Source organism: Leptosomus discolor, chromosome 5, assembly GCF_034619465.1.
Source record: "Leptosomus discolor isolate bLepDis1 chromosome 5, bLepDis1.hap2, whole genome shotgun sequence".
Taxonomy (NCBI): domain Eukaryota; kingdom Metazoa; phylum Chordata; class Aves; order Leptosomiformes; family Leptosomidae; genus Leptosomus; species Leptosomus discolor.
In genome coordinates this window covers 4,666,503-4,687,415 of record NC_141395.1, presented here as the reverse complement: position 1 = coordinate 4,687,415, position 20,913 = coordinate 4,666,503, and the positions used below count along the sequence as shown (strand labels likewise).

The window sequence follows — 20,913 nt, the reverse complement described above, 5'->3', positions numbered from 1 at the left end:
ATATTTAACGTAACGTTCATCTATACATGTTCTCACTGTTTAAGAACTCGGCGCAGGTGTTATTAATAAAATAAATTTATTTTTAAAAAGGATGCTATTCTATAAGCTTTGAAGCTCACACATAGTCTAACTTAACCCAGCTTGGGCTCATCTGGTCTTTAAATGACTTCTTTCATGTGGTCAGCCCACGAGCCATACGTACTGCTGCTCAATCACGCCACTGTACATCGTCAGCGCGAGGACGATTTGCATGATTTGCATTTCCTGTACCGTTTGAGCTTCAATGAGCTCTAAGCACCACGTACAAAAGAAACCACCGCCAAGTAATGCAAAGATTTTAGTTAAACCAGATGAGACTATTTTAGTCAGGCTGCCAATGCTGGGGAAAAAAAAAAAAAAAAAAGTCTCAGGGATATCCTGTTAAATAAGGATTTATTTGGAGAGAATCTGAACCGTAGATCCATACCTTTACTTTTAAAATAGAAAAGTTGTACGAATTGCTTCAAAAATATAGCCCAGTAGAAAATAATTCACTGAGAACTTCTTTTTTTCAGTGTTCCTTAGATTTTGGCACCACATTATGTTAATAATTTATTCATTTAATAGTACGAAATGGGTTCTGATTACATTAGTTTTCCTACCGAATAAAACTAAATCTAACTGAACTGAATTCACTGATTGCTGGTTAAAATTTCTCCCTATGAAGAAATCTTCTATTTTATCACAAATGATCAATAAAAGCTGTTGGACAAATAACTATGATACAAACAGTATTACAGTGGGCTTCAATGAATAAGTAAAAAAAAAAAAAAAAAAAAAAGTACCAGAGCCTCGTTGTCATGAAAAACAGAGACAGATGGGGAGACAGACCTATATGATGCTACAAATAGATGAATATCTTGTAAGGATTTCAACAAATGTTGTAAGACCTAGTCAAAATCTGAAAAACTATGGATTTGCTTGTGCTGCTGCACTGAAGTTCACCTGAAATCCAAGGCACAATAAAATCAATTATTTATATTATCAAAGCTTCAAAAGTAACAATAAAAACACTAAGGTATCCTTAAAGCCTTCACACGATCTTTTCTAGATAATGGCACAATGAATCATGTCATTATTTAGCACGAACCCTGTGTTAGTACAAAAAAAGATTAAGAAAGTTGGCTTTAATAGCTGCTTTGGAAATGAGGCGTATCCTGTTCCCAACTTAAAAACACAAGGTGTGCACATAAACTTCACGTGCAATACTGTACTTCGTAGCAAGCCCCTCTTTAAAATGGTAGATAAATTCAGACACTGGAAAGACTAATAAATAATAGCACGCTGATACACTGAACCGCATGTGACCAGCTACAGGGTGTACATCACGTATGCCTGATAGCAACCCAAGGCGGTCTGTTGGAGCACTCAAGGAATCTGCATATAATCATGCTTCATAAAAACCACAGAAAACTCCCATTGCTGTGGGTTCCGAAGGACATCCATTTTTAGAAAATCAAGTTGTGTCTTCATTTTCCCGTATCGTTCAAGTGTTACCAAATAGTAGTGGCAGAAACTGTAACGGAGGGGTTAAATTCTGTCTTGAATACAAAAATTCCACTTATTCCATTGTTGTCTGCAAATACACGGTCAAGAGCAACATTTAATCACCACACGTACTTTCTATATTGTGACTGTGAGATTTAGTAATCGAAATGGCTACCGTAATAAAAAAGCATTCTGTCATTTTTCCACTTAGAGAACCCCTATATAATGCTCTTATTTAAAGGTCAGCTAATTTTATTATGGAAAGTAAATAATAACCTTTATTAATTCTTAGGCTCGCAGTTTTCTAGCACATCGTCCAAGTAAATAATACGCTGAAGGAAGACACGATACAAACCAAGCTGTTGAATATCGTCTCTACTGTATGGGCAAAAATCTCTATTTGCAACAGACAAAAAAAAAAATAAAAAAGGTCATTAGAAATTTAACACATGTTTTTTGCTCCAGAAATTACAAAAGCATGTACAGATAGAGCTTTTTAAAGGCCAGGCTGCTGGTTCTCCCCCACAGCCCAAGATGCTGAGCCCCCTGAACGAGGTCCTAAGTCTACTAATGTCCAAGCACAATCAATAATCCCAAACGTTATACAGCACCTTCTTTTTTGGGTCCAATTTGCAGGACATGCACAACATCGGAAAACCTAACTAAGAACTTTGCTCAGTAACTTTTCTGCTGTCTTGAACGAAATGACTGAACAACGTGAAAATATCCAAGTTAAAAATGTACGTATTTAGGTTGTAGTCTCATGACATCTCTCATATGGGAAGCATTATTAATGCTGCACACTATATAAAACGATGCCAGAATATCTGCCGGTTTATTAAGCATTTTTGGTTTACATCAGGATATCCGAATGCAGCATTATTCATGAGCAGCCTTTCCTAGCCCACTGCTTTGGGTGAGTTTGCTCCTCAGAAACATTACTATGCTTGGAACTAAAGACAGATCGCTATTTTTACCTATTGAATCACAAGAGGAAAAGACACCGTTTCTATCAGTCGTCTTGAATTCACAAAATAATTCCACAACGCGCCCCGCGCGTCTATCAGGGAGACCCCTGGCACACCACCTCCGGGCTCGCACACCGCGCGCCGGCTGCAAGTGGAAGCAAACCGGGTTTTAAAAGATTCCAGCAACAATAGTCTTGTGACTAAATCAGAAACAGAAGCAGAAGTCATGAGCCAAACAGATACCTATCGGTTTCCTTGAGCTTAATCTGATTAAAACATGGCTCTCAAAAATGTTAAATAGAATGCCACGTCAGACAGAAGGCAAATGATAAAAATAGTTCACGACAGGAAACCATTATTAAACCAGCATTACTAGTGTATCTGTTATGGAAATTTCCCTGTAATTTTTCAAGGTTTCCCCTTATGCTTTTTCTTGAGTTGCCTGTTACACTTTTTTTTTTTTTTTCTCCTCAATGGCGTGTAAATTTGCGATGTAAAAAGAAAATTATCGCTGCAATTTTCCAACTATACTCTGCTCAATACCATCTCAAGTGTGTCATACATCATCTTGTCATTCACTTTTACATGAAATCACATAATATTCAGAGGCAGAAAATAATCTAAAAGGGGCAAGTGCCACTATGGCAAAAAACCACATTCATATGGCATCAGAGGCAAAAAAAATTAAAAAAAAAAAATTAAAAAAAATCTTAATTTTAAGGATTTTTGTAATTAAAGCACCTTAAAATACTTAAGTGGGGGACAAGTTTCTACGAAAAGCTGCCGGGAATGACAGGAGAGACGTTCCAGAGGCTACCAACCGAAATGAGAACAACAAATCTAACAGTTGATAATAGACTATGGCAGATCAACTGTAATGTTTTAAAAAGCTTACACAAATAAAATAAAATAAGGCACCCTACAAAAAATTAAGCATAAAGTCATAATTACTGCCCTTCCCACTATTTCCATTCCTCTCACAACCATCCTCTGGATTACTGTGCCTTTAGAGCACCCCATAAAATACAAATCAGACTCGCAGCATCTTGTCCTGCAGTTAGTTACATCATCCGCCAAAGGCTTTTACAAAAAAACAACCAAACAAAAAAGAAACACCAAAAAAATACTTTCCCAAGGTCTTATCTTACAAGGCTAACTCCCATTAATACAAACCTATTTTGGCATATGGAAGTGACTTCAACAAACTTTAGCAGCCACCCCCAAACCCCCTTGGTTGCTTTTCTAAACATCACTGGTGGAGAAAAAGAAACCATCGATCAAATCAGCTGTCTTTTCATTGAAAAGTGGCATTTAATCTCTAACAATGATTCAGGCTTCCCCGAAGAAGAGCCCTGACTTCGCTGACCACTGACACACGGGCTTTTTCCTCCCCACCGCTGCATGTGTATACCCAAACACTGGCAGGTCTTTAAATTTTAAGTCAAATTCCAGATTTTTTGCCACTGGCGCATCGTAAGACAAAGATCTGACGCGGGGAAATGAAGAGGTGCTTCAGAGACATATCTAGACAGAACCAGGGTCTTCAACCAAACTCCTAGTGCTGCCCACCTAAAATACAAGGGTGACAAGGCCTCACAGGAATAATGACAATTTTTAAACATAGTAGAGTCATTCTATGTTTTACAAGTCTTTTCTAAGACCTTCTTGATTTTTGTCCTGGGTGTTGGCACAAGCAACAGCCAAGTTATATCTGACTCAGCAAGAAAAGGAATGTGCATCCTATTTACAGCAGCACTTAAGCCTTATTCCATAAAGAGTCTTCCAAGAGCACTCATATTTATTCTTCTTAATATCCCTCCCACATTAAGAAAAGATTATCTAATACAGGGAGTAATCAGCTCATGGTCTTACTACAGTCATCCTCCTCAACAAAGCAGGGAAGAAAAAATACCCAACTGTGAAGCATTAGAAAGTCAAGGTTCAAAACATCCACATTTATTGAGATCAACGCAAATTTATTTAGATCCCAATGCAACAAGACTGAGTGTTGTCCCTTGATGCAGAAATGCCTATATGCTGGTAAATTCAAAGCCTGTATTTCTGCAATGGGTCGCTACCAGGACACATGCAATGTCACAGCCTGAAATTCCGGGAAGTAAAGCCGGTGAAAGTTAAATCAGAAATAGTTTTAATGTTAATTTTAACATTTTACCATGCCAGAACACGGCAAAACAGAAATTTAAGAGGTGCGGAGAGCCAAGATGAACTAAGCTGGAGTCATCTGCAAAGTGGTCTGCAAATAGTGCCTAAAGATTATTTCAAATGCTCTTGAAAAGGAATCGGCTAACAAGACAAATTCCAAAATCCTGAAGTGTGGGCAATTTCACCTTCCCTCTCTATCCCCTTCCCTGGCTCCTCAAGTCTGCAGCAAGGACACAGCATGGCAAATCCAAAAAGTGTGGGGCTAGAGCCAGGGCAGAAAGAAGTCACTTTTCACCACGAGTACATTGGCAATCCAGAAGGAATACTGAATTTTCACACCAATTTCTCAACAAACACCAAGCATTACCAAAACAACGTACCTGTATCATCTGAAATGCTGTCCTGACATCAGAATTAAATCCCTGCCTATTTTGAAATACAGATAGAAGCATGGACTAACAGATTATTAATGTATTATAGTATTAATAATAGCAGCAATAATATTAAGAACAGACCATAAAACAGAGCCAAGCACGCCTTTCCAGGTAAGAACTGAACAGGCAGAGTTCAGCTGTGCACCAACAGCCATCCACACCGATGCAAATTTGTTCACAACAAGCCTGCTCTCATTTCATACCCCCCTCTCAGATCCATTTTCTCTATATTACCCTAGAACACAAGACATGAAAGGGAAAACAGGCATTCCCGTGGTTCTCAGGAGCAAAAATATGTATGTGTGGAGTTACACAGAGGGCCAGAACACCTCTGATCGCTGAAGGCTAAATGACTCATCCACTTCAGAAGAATGACCAGTAATTAAACAAGAATCTGTAAAGTGCGAGTATCAATTTCAACCTATGACACTGAAGGGAGAGAAGCTTCCCATATACTGAAACCACCGATACGTCATACAGCGGAGTGGCTTGCAAAATCACCTCTCACCTAAGGAAATTCTTCTCTTTAGGAAGCCAAACAAAAACAATCTAAAATATTTATTGCCAGAAATTTCAGCCCTGTTCCATCAACTGCTTAAGAGACATGACATCATGCTAACTACCTAGACCTGTCTGGTTGATAATAGACCCCGATTTCAGGCTGAAGACTAAACTGCAGGAGCAGGGAAGGGTACAAATCTACAGGTCATCACAGATGCTGAACACAAATCTGACTGGCCAAAGCCAGAGCTGACACTCCAGCAACTACAGAAGGTCTGGCGGTGGCAGAGGCTGACATCACAACAACAAGTCTTGCAATATTTCTGTCGTCTTTTCAGCCTGGAAGTAGGAATGTTTCTCCATCAAGTGGACCAGACCCAATTGCTCCATCCTCCAGCCCCTGTATTCAAAGCTCTGCTTCCATGTGGTACGAACTCTACGTATTTCCTGATATGTACCAAAATAATTAGCAAGCTCCATGCCCTGATGAGACATTACTGTCCGTTTTCTATCGGTTAGCATAGCAAGCTGCATCTCCCTTTGCTCCATGGTTTCCTCTTCATCATTGCTGGACCTGAGCTATGTGATCTTAAGCCTTTAGAGCTCTACTGACGTTCCTTTACACAGCTGATTTGTAAATCTTACTTGTTGAGAAGTATTTGCCCGTTTTTCCTTTTCTAGCCCCTTACATCGCTAAGTGCCAAGCACTTGGCGATCCGATATTCGCAAATCAGGGTTCGAGGATACAATTTTGAATTGTCTTGACTCAGGTTGTGACAAGAAGGGGCAGGGACCCCCAAACGCATCGCTCCCTGCCTCTGCGGGAAGGAGCAGACGGCTGACTTCCAGATGGCCGCCAACCTCGTCTCACCGATTTTAACATCTGTATCTTGAATTACATCTCAGAGGATGGTCCTGAGACAGACTGCAGGGCACTGCCCACAGCTCCCGGCTACACGGCTTATCCACAAGCCAAAGCATTTTGCAAAATGCAGAATGACAAGCCTGAAAAAAAGGTTAAGACTAATTAAAGTTCGTAGCAGGGCCTAGCTGAAAAGAAGTTCAAAAGCAGACGTTAAAGAGAAATCCATCTTAAATATACATATTTTAAGTGTATCTAAAATCAGAGTTTTTCTCCCCAGTCACCCATCTCCCTTGATTCCCACATGGCACCTTGTAAACCAAAGAAATGCCTCAGCACTGGTCACTTGTAACTACACCAGGAATTAAGATGTAAATCATGAAAACCCAACCAACCCCAATGGTTTTGCTTCCAGGTCACCCCACAGCTGAGAATGGGCTTATTTTTCAGCCTCTAGAACAAAAGATCGTAACAGCACTGCAAGATCACTCCCAAAGGGGTCTGACCCAGCTTTAAACACAATAAACTTCCCAAGGCTCAGTGAAACAGTGGTCAATGAATTTTAGCTTGAAGTAGCCGGAGTATTTTGTGAGATTTGTGGACCATCTAAGCCTAATTTTAACGCAGGCACAAATTGTATTGTTTCTTCCTACGAACTTAAACCAAAACCTCTTTGGGGCAGTTAAAAAACTTTAAATCTACCACCAGGAAAGTAACAAAACAATTTTGACTGCCGCAATAAGAAGTGGGTATGAACGAATGATTTCACCATTTTTACAGCATCTATTCTTCTGCAGTTTGTTTAATAAATTCAAAAATTAAAATGTTACTGCTTTCTTATTCTGAGTGCATCATCTCCTCAAAAAGACTATTTCCAGACATTTAAAAGACAAGTGTATTTTACAATAGGAAAAGTGAGTATACCGCATTTCAAAATCCATTAAAATATAAAATTCTGGTTCCAGGCGCAACAATCTGCCTAATTAGTTTTTCCTAATTAGCAGGATGCTCTAACCTCTTTAATAAGACTTCTGTGGACAGAATGTTCCATATTGGTTATCCATCTGAGGAAAAAACTAAACAAATACTTCTGAAGTACAGCTAATAGAACAAGTGCGGCTGGGCTCCGTGGTCAGAAGGCTGCTCTGGCGTGTAGCACTGGCAATCTGCAGAACCAGGGAATATTCTACCTTAAATACACCACCGTGTTACACTACAAACCTCTCCGTATTTTAAAGGCAAAAGTAAAGATATCACACACAAGAGTTAATGAAGTTACAGTTTTCAATTCCACAGCACATGCTGGGAGGCAAAGTATATAAATAAATAAAACAACGTATGTATGGACCAAAATACATTGCGGAAAAGCGAGCTCAAGAGAAAACGGAAGGCAAATACCACAGTGATGCTGTAACAACCCAGAGTGTGGCTGCGTAGTCGCTTTCCTCCACTGTAAAGCATTTCCTTCAGGCACACAGCTTTTGTACTTTCCTCTTTATGACTCAGTACGTACCTAGCAATTAATAGGTGACAATGTTATCTCCAAATCCCGTCTTATCCAATAAAAAAATATTCTCATTATTACTATATACCGACCGTGTAATTCAAAGACTACTGCTTAAGAGAAATTCAGAGCCCCAGCAACATCTGTGGTCAGAGGCAGATGCCTGAGATAAAGAAAATTCAGGCCTCTGTTTTATCAGGAGTTTGCAGAGCAGCTGCCAAGCTTCATCTCAACAGCTGAAATATCCTTTATACTGCTTAAAAATGCAGGAAGCAAACAAGTATCTCAAACTCCCTCCCTGCCAACAATTCATTCACCTCACTCAGACATACCAACTCCACTCATGCTCTGAACATGTTGGTCTCATCACCCACCAATGGATCTCTTGAAGGCACAGGAAAGCTCTCACATCCTTCACTTTCTTCCAGTCAGTATCTAAGAAAACTTAAGAGCCACGTGCAAAAAACAGTCCCTTGAAAAATGCCTGCTAATGACAGGAGGTACAGAGACACCATAAAAACTGCCTTCAAACGTGACTGAACCCCAGCAGCCCCACGCAATCCATAGTGGCAATGATCTTCCGTACAGCTGTTAACACTGGAAATTCGTATTTTAAAACTACAGATGCTTACTTTTTAATACTGAATGCATATCCCTCTCATCATAACATAGCATGGAACATTAAAACCTAGATTTTTCTTTTCTGTGTTGATATGCAAAAATAGATACAATTATTTGTCAGTCTCTTTACACCAGAATGAGCATTAATTCAACACAAGACACTCTCTAGCTCCTCTGCTCCATGTAAAAAAAAAAAAAAAAAAAAAAAGGAAAAAGGTTTTATCTTTTCTAACTCATGACGCAATTTTGAATAATTGCATTAGACTCTAATTTTCCAGAATCTTTTCTGGCTACTGTTCTGTTCTAAAACTCCTCCCTACCACCTCTGCCTAGACAGCTTCCGTCTTCTTGTGCAAGACCCGAGACCTGTGTTTAAAGCAGTTCAGAGCTGAATGCTTTGGCAGCCACAGAAACCGCTGAGGACTAATTCCAAAGTAGCTCGGGGCCACCAGATCTGTTGTGAGGCCGGCATTAAACCTGACAAGAGCAAGCGTTACTGCAAACGAGACTCCACCTGTACAGCCTTGGGTAAATGGTAACGCTACAGTCTAGAGTAAATAGCTATGAGGACTCTGTCACAAAGTCCTCTTCCATATATGTCTCTTGACTGGTATCTTGAAGACATCATCTAAAGGGATCAGTAAACACAATGGTCAATTGATCCCGGGCAACTGAACTCCTCTCCCAGTCAGGACCCTGAAGTTTTGTGAAAGAAATGGAGAGAAAAGGCAAAAGGAGCGAGGTCAGCAGGCATGACTTGAGAGGTATGAAGTCACTGTTCGCTCCTGAGATAACTGAGAGTCAGAATGACCAAGAGATGCCTAACACCTGGTGGCAATGCTGGGCTACCTCAAGTTACTCCCAAAGCACCTCCCCAACTTCTCTTTTCCTCCCACTTTGACACCACACAGCTTAGACTTGTGGATGTAATTATATTTCAGAACCAGGTTTAGTCTAGGATGAGGATAGCATAAAGAAGTAATTTAAGGGCTAAAGCCAAAAAAAGAACAAACAAGAAAAAGGTCAGCCTACTACTGAAGACCAAAAAACTTCAAAAACTTGCCAAATATGACAAAACAGACTGTTCATAGAGAACCCCTGCCATCGATCTAATCAAAACGTTCACTCTCCTCCACCCACCTATTAACCTCCAACACAAGCCTCAGCCTGTGTCAAGATGAACTGGACATCCTTGAAGGAAAACAGGTCTAACGCACACATTCCTGGTTTTGTCGGTGGCTACAAGGCACCCAGAAGCTATGCCTGGCACTGTAAACAGCATGAGGTAGAGTACTTCAGAACTTCCTTCAGAAATAACATCTAATTTTGGCTTACCTTCAATTCATTACTGTGTAGTTATAGCGAGAGAAATTCTCCTTCTAGAGTTAATTTAGAAATCATTTCACTCTCAAAAAATAAAATGAAAGATAACTCCTTTGTTACAATTTCCCCCCAAATTCATCTCCTACTCTTGCATAGTTTTAGTATCTTTAGCACTATTTCTCCAAATTCATTTAGCATATAAAATTTTTAGCTGTTACGTTATTAATAAAATTGATTACCAGGAAATTTCTGCATATGCACAGTTTAAAATTATTCTATTCCTCGGGGTTTAAACAGAGCGATGTCACTACGCACGGTAACTGTTCCGCGTTTAGTGGGTCACAACTATTCTGTCACAAGTAGGAAACGCGTTTTGCTCACAAAAGCCAAAGGCACTGTCAAACCTGCAGCAATCTGCAGTAGGGAAAAAAATGCCTGCAAACTAACTGCTCCTAGATAATGGTCCCATTTATCATTCCTAAATTCCACCTTTAATTAAAAACGGGATATTCTCTTACATAAATAAAAAAATGCAGATGTTCTTAAATTACGCCTCTTCAGGTTTTTTAATTCTTCTATATATAATACACATAGTATTATATGCATTCAAAGATTTCTTCATGTTATTACACAATACTTAATTCCATGGAGATTCTTCCATATTCCAAACAGACACACATCTTCATTACAGGAAGAATACGTTACGTTAAAAAAATATTACCACTCTTAAAGAAAACACAAGCTAACAAAACTCATAGTAGGAACACCACTTAACTGCAATAAATACTACAGTTGAAATAATTTTTCTATCATTTTACTTATAGTTTACACCTTTTTTAAAAAACATTTGACAAAACGTTAGTTTTAACAATTCAAGTAATTACAACAGGTAAAATTGGTGCGAGAGAAATATCAGGCCTGCTCCAGATACATCTTTCCTTAGAGTAATTGGGAGAAACGATAGCGCTAACAGGTATAAATTCTCCCAGTAATGCTTCCGCAAAAAGAAAATCACGTATTCGCTTTTGATGTTGTGTCCACTGCTGTTTCCTTCGTGCTTTCTTCAAGCTGCTATTAGACAGAAATGTAAGCTCCAGCGGGCAACAAGTAAAATGGAAATTAAGAGAGCTAAACCGAAAAATGATGAACAAGTAGGCAAGGTTATAAACATAAACAATAAAGAAAAAAAAATGCTCTGAAATGGAAAGCATTCTTTAAAATGACTGTGTCCACTGGACCAGCAGAGTATATGTGCAGGGGGAAGGGAGGAAAAGACAGGGACAAAGGACAAATGGAAGAAAGGCAAAATATTGTCCAAGGGAGTAAGGAGATTGCAAAAATCTTCACTATAGAACAATAAACAAACAAACAAAAAAAGTCTTTTGGTTGCTTTGTATTTGTCAAAGATATTCAAATGAACAGACATCATTTACATAGGTTCTCAGTATTTTTTTTGAAGGGAGAGTAAATTAATCATCATAATGATTCAAAGCATACCACTAGCAGGTATCATTCCCAAGATACTCGGGCTGAGCAGTATAAGAGGGAAGAGGAGGAGGAAATAAATTATCAAACCAGGGTTTGGGGGAGTCAGAAGTCCATCTTAAATTAAATACATTCCATCGCGCTGTAATTCGGCACGTAGATGGTCATCAAACTACAGCCTAGGTATACGGTGTGTGTTTACGCAAGAAACGACATCATAATTCACAAACCCAAGTATTTTATGGGTCAATTTAGATTAGCATTTCAGTTTGATACAGAAAAGCGTTTATGAAGCAACCATCCATCTCCCAGCCATCCTCACCTAGCGTGCCTCAGCTCACACCAGAGCCGTCTCCAAGACTATGAAACGGATCCCCTCAGATGAAGCTACTCTAGGAGGGGATGCTCATGGAGAGCATCTAGTGGACTCCAGATTTGTCTTATGGACATTCAGTCCTCAAGAACCAGGCTACACGTAGTGTGAAGTAAAAACCCCTGAACTAGCATGCTGGGTGGATGCTGGAGCAGGAGCACCACTTCACTCTACCACCTCTTGACAACCCTATCACGTTGTGCTACTTGTTAAAAGGTAATCACCTGCCTACACGGTCATGTGCACATTATCTATCTGTATATAGGTGTAACCCCAGAGTAATCGAGAAGATAAAACCAAAATACATCTCTGGGTACATTTTCTAGAGTGACCATGGACCTGGTCAGTGCCTTCAAAATCCACACTGACACTCATGGACATCCACAGCAGATGCTAACAGCCCACAGTTGGCGGGAAAAGGCAGCTGTAGAAGTAACGCTTGAACTTCCAGCCTGTACCACCCAAGCTCAAAAGAAAGCCCCTACCCAGTGGTCACGGCAGTTGTAGCCAACAGAGAGAAGGTGAGCAGGGAACTGAGCTCCCAGGTACGGGCACTGGGGCTGAACTACCTAACTAAAGGTAGCCAGGTAACCAAATTCTTGGTCTGCTGTAGACTGGCAACTGAGACGCCCCCAACTACTTGAACCAAGATGTTCAAACTTCGAAGTATTTGAGTCAGGGTCATGCTTGCCAAAAAAAAATTTAAAAAAAAAAAATAATAATGCTAAAAACAGTTTGCACAACATGAAATTTCTTTTCATTATGTATCATTTCACAAAACCCAGCCAAGCTGTGAGTACTCATTAAGAAAGCTGGTTATTTATGACCCTGGAACACAAAGCTAGAAATCCAAATCCTGTGCAAACCAAGTATCTGACAAAATTTGTATTATTTGCCTCCTAGGTGGGGGGGGGGGGAAGAAAAAAAGAAAAATACTTGAGATTAGGTAAAAAGCAACACAGAAAAAAAGAAGAAAAAAATAATCAAGGTTTCCCTTTTCTTTATTATGCAAACCAAAAGCTTTGTTTCATTTCCTTTAAAAGATCAAATTAGTGTTATGAACTAGAATGACAATGAATTGTGGAAAGTATCATATTCTTTATAATACAGTACTATACATGTTTGTTATTTGAAAATAGAAATGTAATCCATAACTAATCTAGAAATAAAATATATACACAGCAACCATTTAAAAGGACAGATAAAATACTCATTAAAACCCTAAGTGTAGAAATACTGACTCATAATGCACAATTTCATTACATTTTACTGCCAGCAATGTAAATATCAATTCTCCAGGTGATTCATAAAATTCATTTTAGGAAGAAAAATAAGGATTTCACCCTGCATTTGAGAACATAAAGGAAAACACATGCTACGGTTTGAAAAACCAGACTGTCCTTTCCTTGCCTCATCAGGATATTTTTCTGGAATTTCAGCAAATCTTTTACACATCAAACGGACACTGCCATTTCACATTAGCACTTTCTAGAGATCACCCAGCAGTCCCAACCAGCGTCCTTCCCAGTCCTGCACCTCTCCTTGCACCGTGTTCACCATTCCCATCTTATTTCTGCCAAATTTGAGAGCATATATATACTTCCAGTGACTTCAAAGGAAGGAGCCTGCATTTAAATTCATCTAAACCTTCTTTTAACTATCCAAATTGTGAAATTGCCTAATAATGGGTCTGTATTTAAAAAAAAAAAAAAAAAAAGCATGTTGGACAAATTAAACAACTAAAGTTTTTGGAGGGAAGAGTGCATGTGGGGGTTTCCACACAAAAACGTAAAGAAAACCTGTCACTTTTAAAATGAATAGCTACCATCTGCCAGCATTTTATCTGAGGCAAAGTTGATTAATGCAAAGTGAATGTTTAAGATCACATTGCTGTCTGCCTGAATAAATTTCAGGTAGTTTACTTCGAAAATTATTTGTCCTGTTTCTTAACAGATTTTTTCTGTTTTGTTTTTCTTATTGGATATCTCCCCCCACCGCCCCTCCCCAAGTTTTTATGCAGCCAGACCTAACAATAAAAACATTTGCTCTTAAATCACCATACTGTACGAGGACTTTGAGAGGCAGAACATTGTTTCTGGCCCCTCTGCGCCGCGGCAGCAGGTAATTAATCTGCCCGACAAAGGAGATCCCACCTCCTTTGCCGGCTTCATGAAAACTTTCAGGCAGCCTCTCTCCATCATACTGAGAAGTAAATTTTAGCAGTCTAATTGTGAGTAGAGAAACCGCAGAAGTGCTGTTATCCTCAATAGGAAACGATTTTGCCCTTAGACTCTACTTAATTTTTTACTGGATTAATTTTTTTTTACATGATTTCTCAATTTCTTACAACAAAAAATAATAAAATACCTTTATTTACAGAAAATACATCAATTATAGAATTTAAACATTTTTTTTGTTTTGTTAACTTTATCAAAACATTGCTTTATATTAGTTTTCTGATAAAAATCATTCCCAAATACATTCGATTCTACGCTCTTCTTCAGAAGTTTACTCTGAACGACAACATTTGCAGAAGAAGTTTTCAGAACAGATTTTGGGCGGTATTAACGCAAATCACACAAACCCCAGTTTTACGCACACGTTCCCACACTACGTACTTCCCGCATCAGATGGCCTCCAAGTTCTCCCTCATCGGAGAGAATTTCACACCCGTTATTCAGGCTGGGACACCCTCTATTATCCGGGGCTACAGAAGTGGAGGGCATCATCTGTGATATGTGGTGGAGCTTCATGCCGTTCCATATGGACGTATATTCTCTCTGCTTACACTTTAAGCTGGCTGGACACCAGCCAGCTCTGGTCAGAAGTCACCAAGTTGTTTTAGCTCAGTACATGGTGCCTGCGTCTCGTATCTCGGCGGGGTTTATTAGTTGAGGCTCAACACGGTGCTAGGACGGCCATCTGGCCCCCCGGTGCGTAGCGAGCTCCCAACCAGCTAGTTCAAAGCGTGGGCAGGACGAACGTGGATGTGTTTGCACAAGCCCGTGTGAACTAACCTTGGTGAACTCAACTGATTTAAGGAAAAAAAAAAAATATGCAAGCAAGTTCAGCACTAACGAAATTAAAGGAGTAATGACCCTTTACTCAGCCAGGGAGTGAGAAAGAGGAGCACGGGACTAAGCAGGGTCTCCTGTACCCTCCCTTCAGCGTGCTTTGCCCCTTTAAATGAAGGATTTCTGTTATTCCTGGTTTGGACATCTCTACAGCAAGGTAAGAACGTCGCTATTCGTATCCATCAGTGACGCTACAGAAATGAGTAAGTTACACCCACGTGGTATTTTTAATCAGAGATGAGATCTGAACCCTGTCTCTAGCAGATACTGGCTATTACATTTATTCACGCCTTTATATCAACTAATCAAAGGACAAAGGACAACTCAGCCTGTTCTCTAGGAGCACGTTCCACCGCATCTGACAAAGCTGCCGTTAACACGCAAGCACTTCTTAACTTCACACCGAGCAACAAAGAAATGGCACGAAAATAAGAACAGCTCTGAGTAGAAAAGTATTCAGCAATTCCAAGAAGGTGAGCCACATCCCATCTTCAAAGGTAACAAAGTGAAGCAGTAAGACCAAAATACACACTCTTAGTAGTCGATACCATAAATGAGATTCACTTTTTATTCACCCATATACAGAAGCAAACACCGTAAAATATGCCCAAAAAAAAATAAAAAGTATCAGGTAAACTTTTTTAATTTGCAGGTACATGGTTATCTTTTATTGAACTAACGTACTAGTCACAGATATAATTTATTTATTTCTTACCTGAGCATTATTAGGGCCAAATGCTGGGAAGGCCTCTAATGCAGGGAAAATTATTCCACTTCCTATGGAGATTATACAAAGCTGCACTTGCAGTTTTTAACATAACGATGTAAAAAGACAGAAATGTTCCCAGCACAAATGGGCACCTGTATATTCAGCTTTAATGAAATGGCTGAAATTTGCCCTGCCTTGCTTCAATTCACATCTTCAACCATCTTCCCCAGCACACCCTAGGTGCAGGTATCTTTTTGCAAAGAAAATATCTAGAAAACAGTGACTCCTCTAGCTTAACCAATGCTCACACATGCAAGCTGCATTGTGTTTTCAGTGGGACTGAACCACTTACTGGAATAAAAACTGAAAGGATCACCGTTTTCAAGGGGATATTTAGGTGACACCAGTCCATCAGTTAGTAAAGAATTCACATATAATGTATTTTCTCCTTACAGAACAGAATGAAAGCATCAGATTTGAAACAACCCTAAATCTAGTAGTCTTAAAGGGTTATTTGGAAAAAAAAAAAAAACAACCACAAACAACCCACATCTACATTATATACCACTGGAATATACTGAACACCACACCCCCGAGGTTGGGTTTTTTTTTGTAGAGCTCTATTAATTGAAAACAATGATTTGTTTTCTCTTTTGTAAAATGTAAAAAGCACAGAGTTTGTCTTTAAAATATAGTTGTCAAATATCAAGGGATATATATATGCTAACATTTACCCTAGGGGTATTTCAGGGCTAGAGTCTGTTACAAATAAAATCTTTATTCATATGAACAGCTACCTGGGGGGCAATACTGAATGTTACACATAATATTTTTATATATATATTTAAAATAATCTAGCAGTGCTATTAAAACAAACTGGAAGCTACACTGCATTTAGTCTCTCCGTTCATAGATCTAAGCATTACACTACCAACTTTTTAGGATTTGGATTACTTTCTGCAAAGGACAGTCCCTGAAATACAAAATGCTTTTCATCTAGTGTGGCCTATCAACTGCTTTATTATTTCAAATTTAAGAGATTGTGCACGGTAATCAAGAATAGAATTACAGAAAACAGAAAAGCAACCTTTTTTTTTTTTTCCTTCATTACATTCTGCAAGAGTATTTTCAAATTTGAGAACTTTCCTTGAATTAAGAAGAAAAAAAAAAAAGGGCCAAAAAAACCCGTGCTTTCTAGAATTACCGAATAGTCACTATGTGCTATGGAAACTTTAGACAAGATCAGACGCCTACATTTATCAAAGAGTTTGAGCTGTCTGAAGCAAGTCGGGAGACAAAGCAGACAACGCAGCAGCTCTGCAGACCGCCAGCAGCCTGAGGAGGTCACCTCTCCCTGCTGGACCTTCCTAATTTACAGAATGAAGATGATAATGTTCCATCAACTGCTAACAAAACTCTGTAATTGTTGAAAACCTTGTCTATAGAGAAAGCAGACAGAAATTCTGCCCTTGTTCTGCCCGTTTCTCACGCTGCGATTTGGGAGCTGCCACCACAAGGATGAAACTCCTCGTACTTACGCAACGCCCAGACAGACACCTTCTTTCCAATTAAGGAAAAATCATGTGAGTGTCTGTATAGCGACTAAAAGAGCTCTTAAAAACGCTCGGTTTGGTGGCTGCTGTACATCAGGACATCAGACCATTTCAAGTTGACTAGCCCAGTAAGCCACCTTCAAAACCCTCCCCTTACGGCCCTGCCAAGCTGGAGGGACTCGCCGCGTGCCTGATCTTCCCCATTCATCACGGCTTCTGTCCTCCTTTAAGGAGATGAATGAAGACGTGAGCTCGTTTAACGACACGCTGCACAATGAAGCCATGAAAGCAGAAAAGCAACATCTTTCTAGAGAAACACGGCGCAGCGCTTGCATCGGGGAACTAATATAAATCCACGCAGTGTTGCAGGTAAAATGCCGAATGTCTGATACCTTCCACAACAGCTACGTGTGTTCCCCTTGAAGGGTGAGGACATCATCTCCCTCTGACAATTCTGAGTAGACCTCCTCGTTCTTGCAGGGGAACATCATCCTACTGCACACCCAGGTATCGGCCGCACGGTTCACAAGAGCAACGTGAGATGCGCAGCTCGTTACCAATTCAGCTTTAATTCTTGATCAAGGGAGTACTCGTCTGTTCTCTGATAAAAGCATTTGCAAGTTCATCCCATAAACTCTCTGGTCACTGTAGAGGATCTAAATTTAACATCTATGATTCTGCACCAAAAGCACTTTTTTAAAGACTTTTTAACTCACCGAACATCACTTGAAAACTAACAAACCTCTTCCTTCCCATAACCATCTTGTATGTATAAAAGTAGAGATCTTTTAGAACATACGTATACTGCTGCTGCATAGATGTACAGCAGTATCACACTTATTAGCCTCAGTATTATTTCTCACACATAGCAGCATCTTGAAATAAATCAAGCACAGTTTGAAAAGAAAAATTCAGTAAAGCAGCTCCGTTACCAACAGTGTTTGCACCCGAAATATTTGACCTTTCTGTATTATTAAACACACAAATAGAAACAAAGTATTTATGAAATGTCACATTCATGAAAATCACTTGTAAAAGAAAATCTTTATTCCACAAATAATGTCAATATCATAAATAATGCAAATTTGTATTTCCCATGACCTCACAAGAAGGCTGGAACATATAAATGTGTAATTTAAAACACACACTCCTGCCGGTTTGCAACGAGAATTTTGCCTTAGACTGCTACCTGGGAAGCAGCTCTTTAGTGGTTACTAGCAAGCTAGAAAGAGAAGAATCAATGTTAATTTTAATCAATGTTTTTTTCCTAATAGGAGCAGTCAGCCTCATTAGGTTGTAGTCTGATGCACTTACACTTTCACTTTAATAAAATACCTGAAACATTCAATTACAAAACAAACATTAAAAATGTGCAAGTAAAGTAGAAGGTACCTCTATCAGTTTTCCTCTCACCAGTCACATCAGCCCATGTTCCTAAAATTTTATCCTGCCTGCAAGGATAAGGTACACACTCTTTTTTAAACACCGCATCTTTGTCAACTTTGACTATTTGATTCCGTCTGATCAAACCCAAACAGCAACAGCAAAGAAAAAGCTTTCCTCTCTTTAAGATGCTCTATTGGTTAGATCAGATTTATTTGCTGTCAGTAAAGGTTATATTTGCACATAAGTCTATGACAGATTGCAAGTTTATTAACTTCAAGTGAGTTTTCAAGCTGCTGGGTTGAGGGTTTTTTTCCTTGGGTTGTTGGGTTTTTTTGTGGGGTTTTGGCTTTTTTTTTTTTTTTTTTTGTCATCGTTCCCTCCCCCTCTCTCCCCAAGATGGGGGTTACTTGACAAATTGGAGTTAAGTTATCTTAGGTCAATGTAACTGTAAGTTAAACTAATGAAGTGTATGTCTATGAGTGATGTCTGATTAGTTTAATACAGTTAGGGCTGGACAGCTTGGGCTGCTGACCTTGAAGGAACACAGATAACATTGCCATGCGTTGGAGGATGTGGTTGCGCTACAAGACAAATTTACATAACAGTTTGTCATCTACACTCCTCCAAAACAAAATTGTTGCAACAGGAAAGCAATAGGAAACCAATGCTAAATGCCTCGCACAAGACAAACCGGGGAAAATTAATTATAACACTTGGCTTGGGATGGTAGCTTATTTTAAATGCAAGCCAGCAGCAGGCACAGAAAAGGTGTACGTTTATAGAGCAAGCATTCCAAAACGGATTAGACATCGTGTTGGGTAACACTGTTCAAATGCAGCCTTCTACAGCACAAGATCTACTCTTGAAAAATCCTTCCCCAACCAACTACGTCTACTGGCTCCTGGGAACAAAACCCAGACCCAGTGCTGAACTGTAACGAGTTCGCACGCCGTTTAGGTGGGCTCAAAGTCCCCCTGAAGTTCATTCTACGGCTGAAAAGCAGCTGCTTGTGCTAAAACATCAAGGGGCAAAGTGCTCCTTGACTGCCCACTCTGCGATGCTCTGCTGCACGCCCCGTGCCACGTCACTGCTCAAGACAAATCATTTTACCGCATCTCACCTCATCAGGTAGGCCAAGCAAAATTGCTGGGTATAAAGACAGCTTGGTTCTGGAGTGACTGATTCTCACTACGTGATAGCTATCTGTTGACCTAAATAGTCTGCTTTTATCAGTTCCACGTTCTAGCTGATAGAAATTTGCTGCTTACACAAATGCATAATTGACATCCCGAGTTGCTGGCACATTACAGAACTGGACCATTATTCAGATAAAACTGCTCCCTTAATCCTCCAGGTCAGCCTGAGCAGTATACTCTGATAAATCAGACTTGCTAATAGATACATCAGATGGCAAGCGGGGAAGCTTGCAGTGTTCACATCTGTGCCATCTTTGAACCTGATGTGAAGCACAGTTTAAACCTTCCACTGTTACTGAATTCACCTGATAATTTTAAAGGAAGATGTACATACACATGTATACACAAAAGGATATCCATATACTTGCACTCCTAGGGACATTCAAGGACTAGGGATGCAAGACAAAACAGTCTAGGATGCTCTAAAACACGGCAGGACTTTCCCAAGTCTACCCCAACAAGTCAACTCAAGAAGAAAAACTTGCATCGCCCACTGCAAATCCCCGTCTGCTTGCACACACATGCTTGCATGCACATAACTGAAGATTCAGCTCCAGACACCTGGTTGAAGGCCTCTCTAATTTGAGCTTAGAAATTATTCAGTTCCTGGGTTACCTGTATTTAGTACTTGCTGGCACAGTTTGCATGAAATAAAGAGCAGCAGTCCGAGCTTTCCAGTGCCACTTCTTGGCAGGGAGCGTGCAGAGGACACTGTCTTCTTGTAGCTCTTCCTGGAGAAGATCCATCAGCTGTTTGTGGGAACCACCATAAAAGGCTTCAATGAGAAGAACACTCATTTTCCAAGTACTTCAGAAACCTTTGGATTCTGCAAATGACAATAGAGAAAGATTTACCATAGAAATAAATCTTTTTTTTTTTTTTTTTTTAATTTAAGAAAATTATATTGGAAAAAGCAGAAGTGTATTGCGAGGCCTTACAGCGTCTTCATTTTTTCCCATGAAATTAATCCTTCATATTATATTAATGAGTTTAATTCAAAAAAGGCTACTTAGCAATTATGATGACAAAATTACCACACCTATTAGTTTCAACCAATGAAAGGTACCGTTTGCAATTTTTAAATGAATCCAAATGTGCAGGACTTAATACTGTATCTTGAATTTATTGTTTTGTTTTCAATCAGGTCTTTAAAAGCAGCTTTACATCACACACTCACTCTCAAATACACACAATTCTTCCACAGGTTAGGAAGCAGTTCATTCACTTTTACACA

The 20,913-nt window shown here is 39.5% G+C and overlaps 1 protein-coding gene across 7 annotated transcripts in view; it reads right to left on the bottom strand.

Annotated features, from left to right (window-relative positions):
- Nucleotides 1-20,476, bottom strand: part of QTMAN (queuosine-tRNA mannosyltransferase) — a 124,108-nt gene extending 103,632 nt beyond the window's left edge. For all 7 annotated transcript variants that reach the window (XM_009947568.2, XM_009947569.2, XM_086465390.1 and 4 more), the window contains exon 1: nucleotides 20,295-20,476. In XM_009947568.2, coding sequence (XP_009945870.2) covers nucleotides 20,295-20,476 — 182 coding nt within the window. The remainder of the gene's footprint in view (nucleotides 1-20,294) is intronic.
- Between the last annotated feature and the right edge of the window lie 437 nt (nucleotides 20,477-20,913).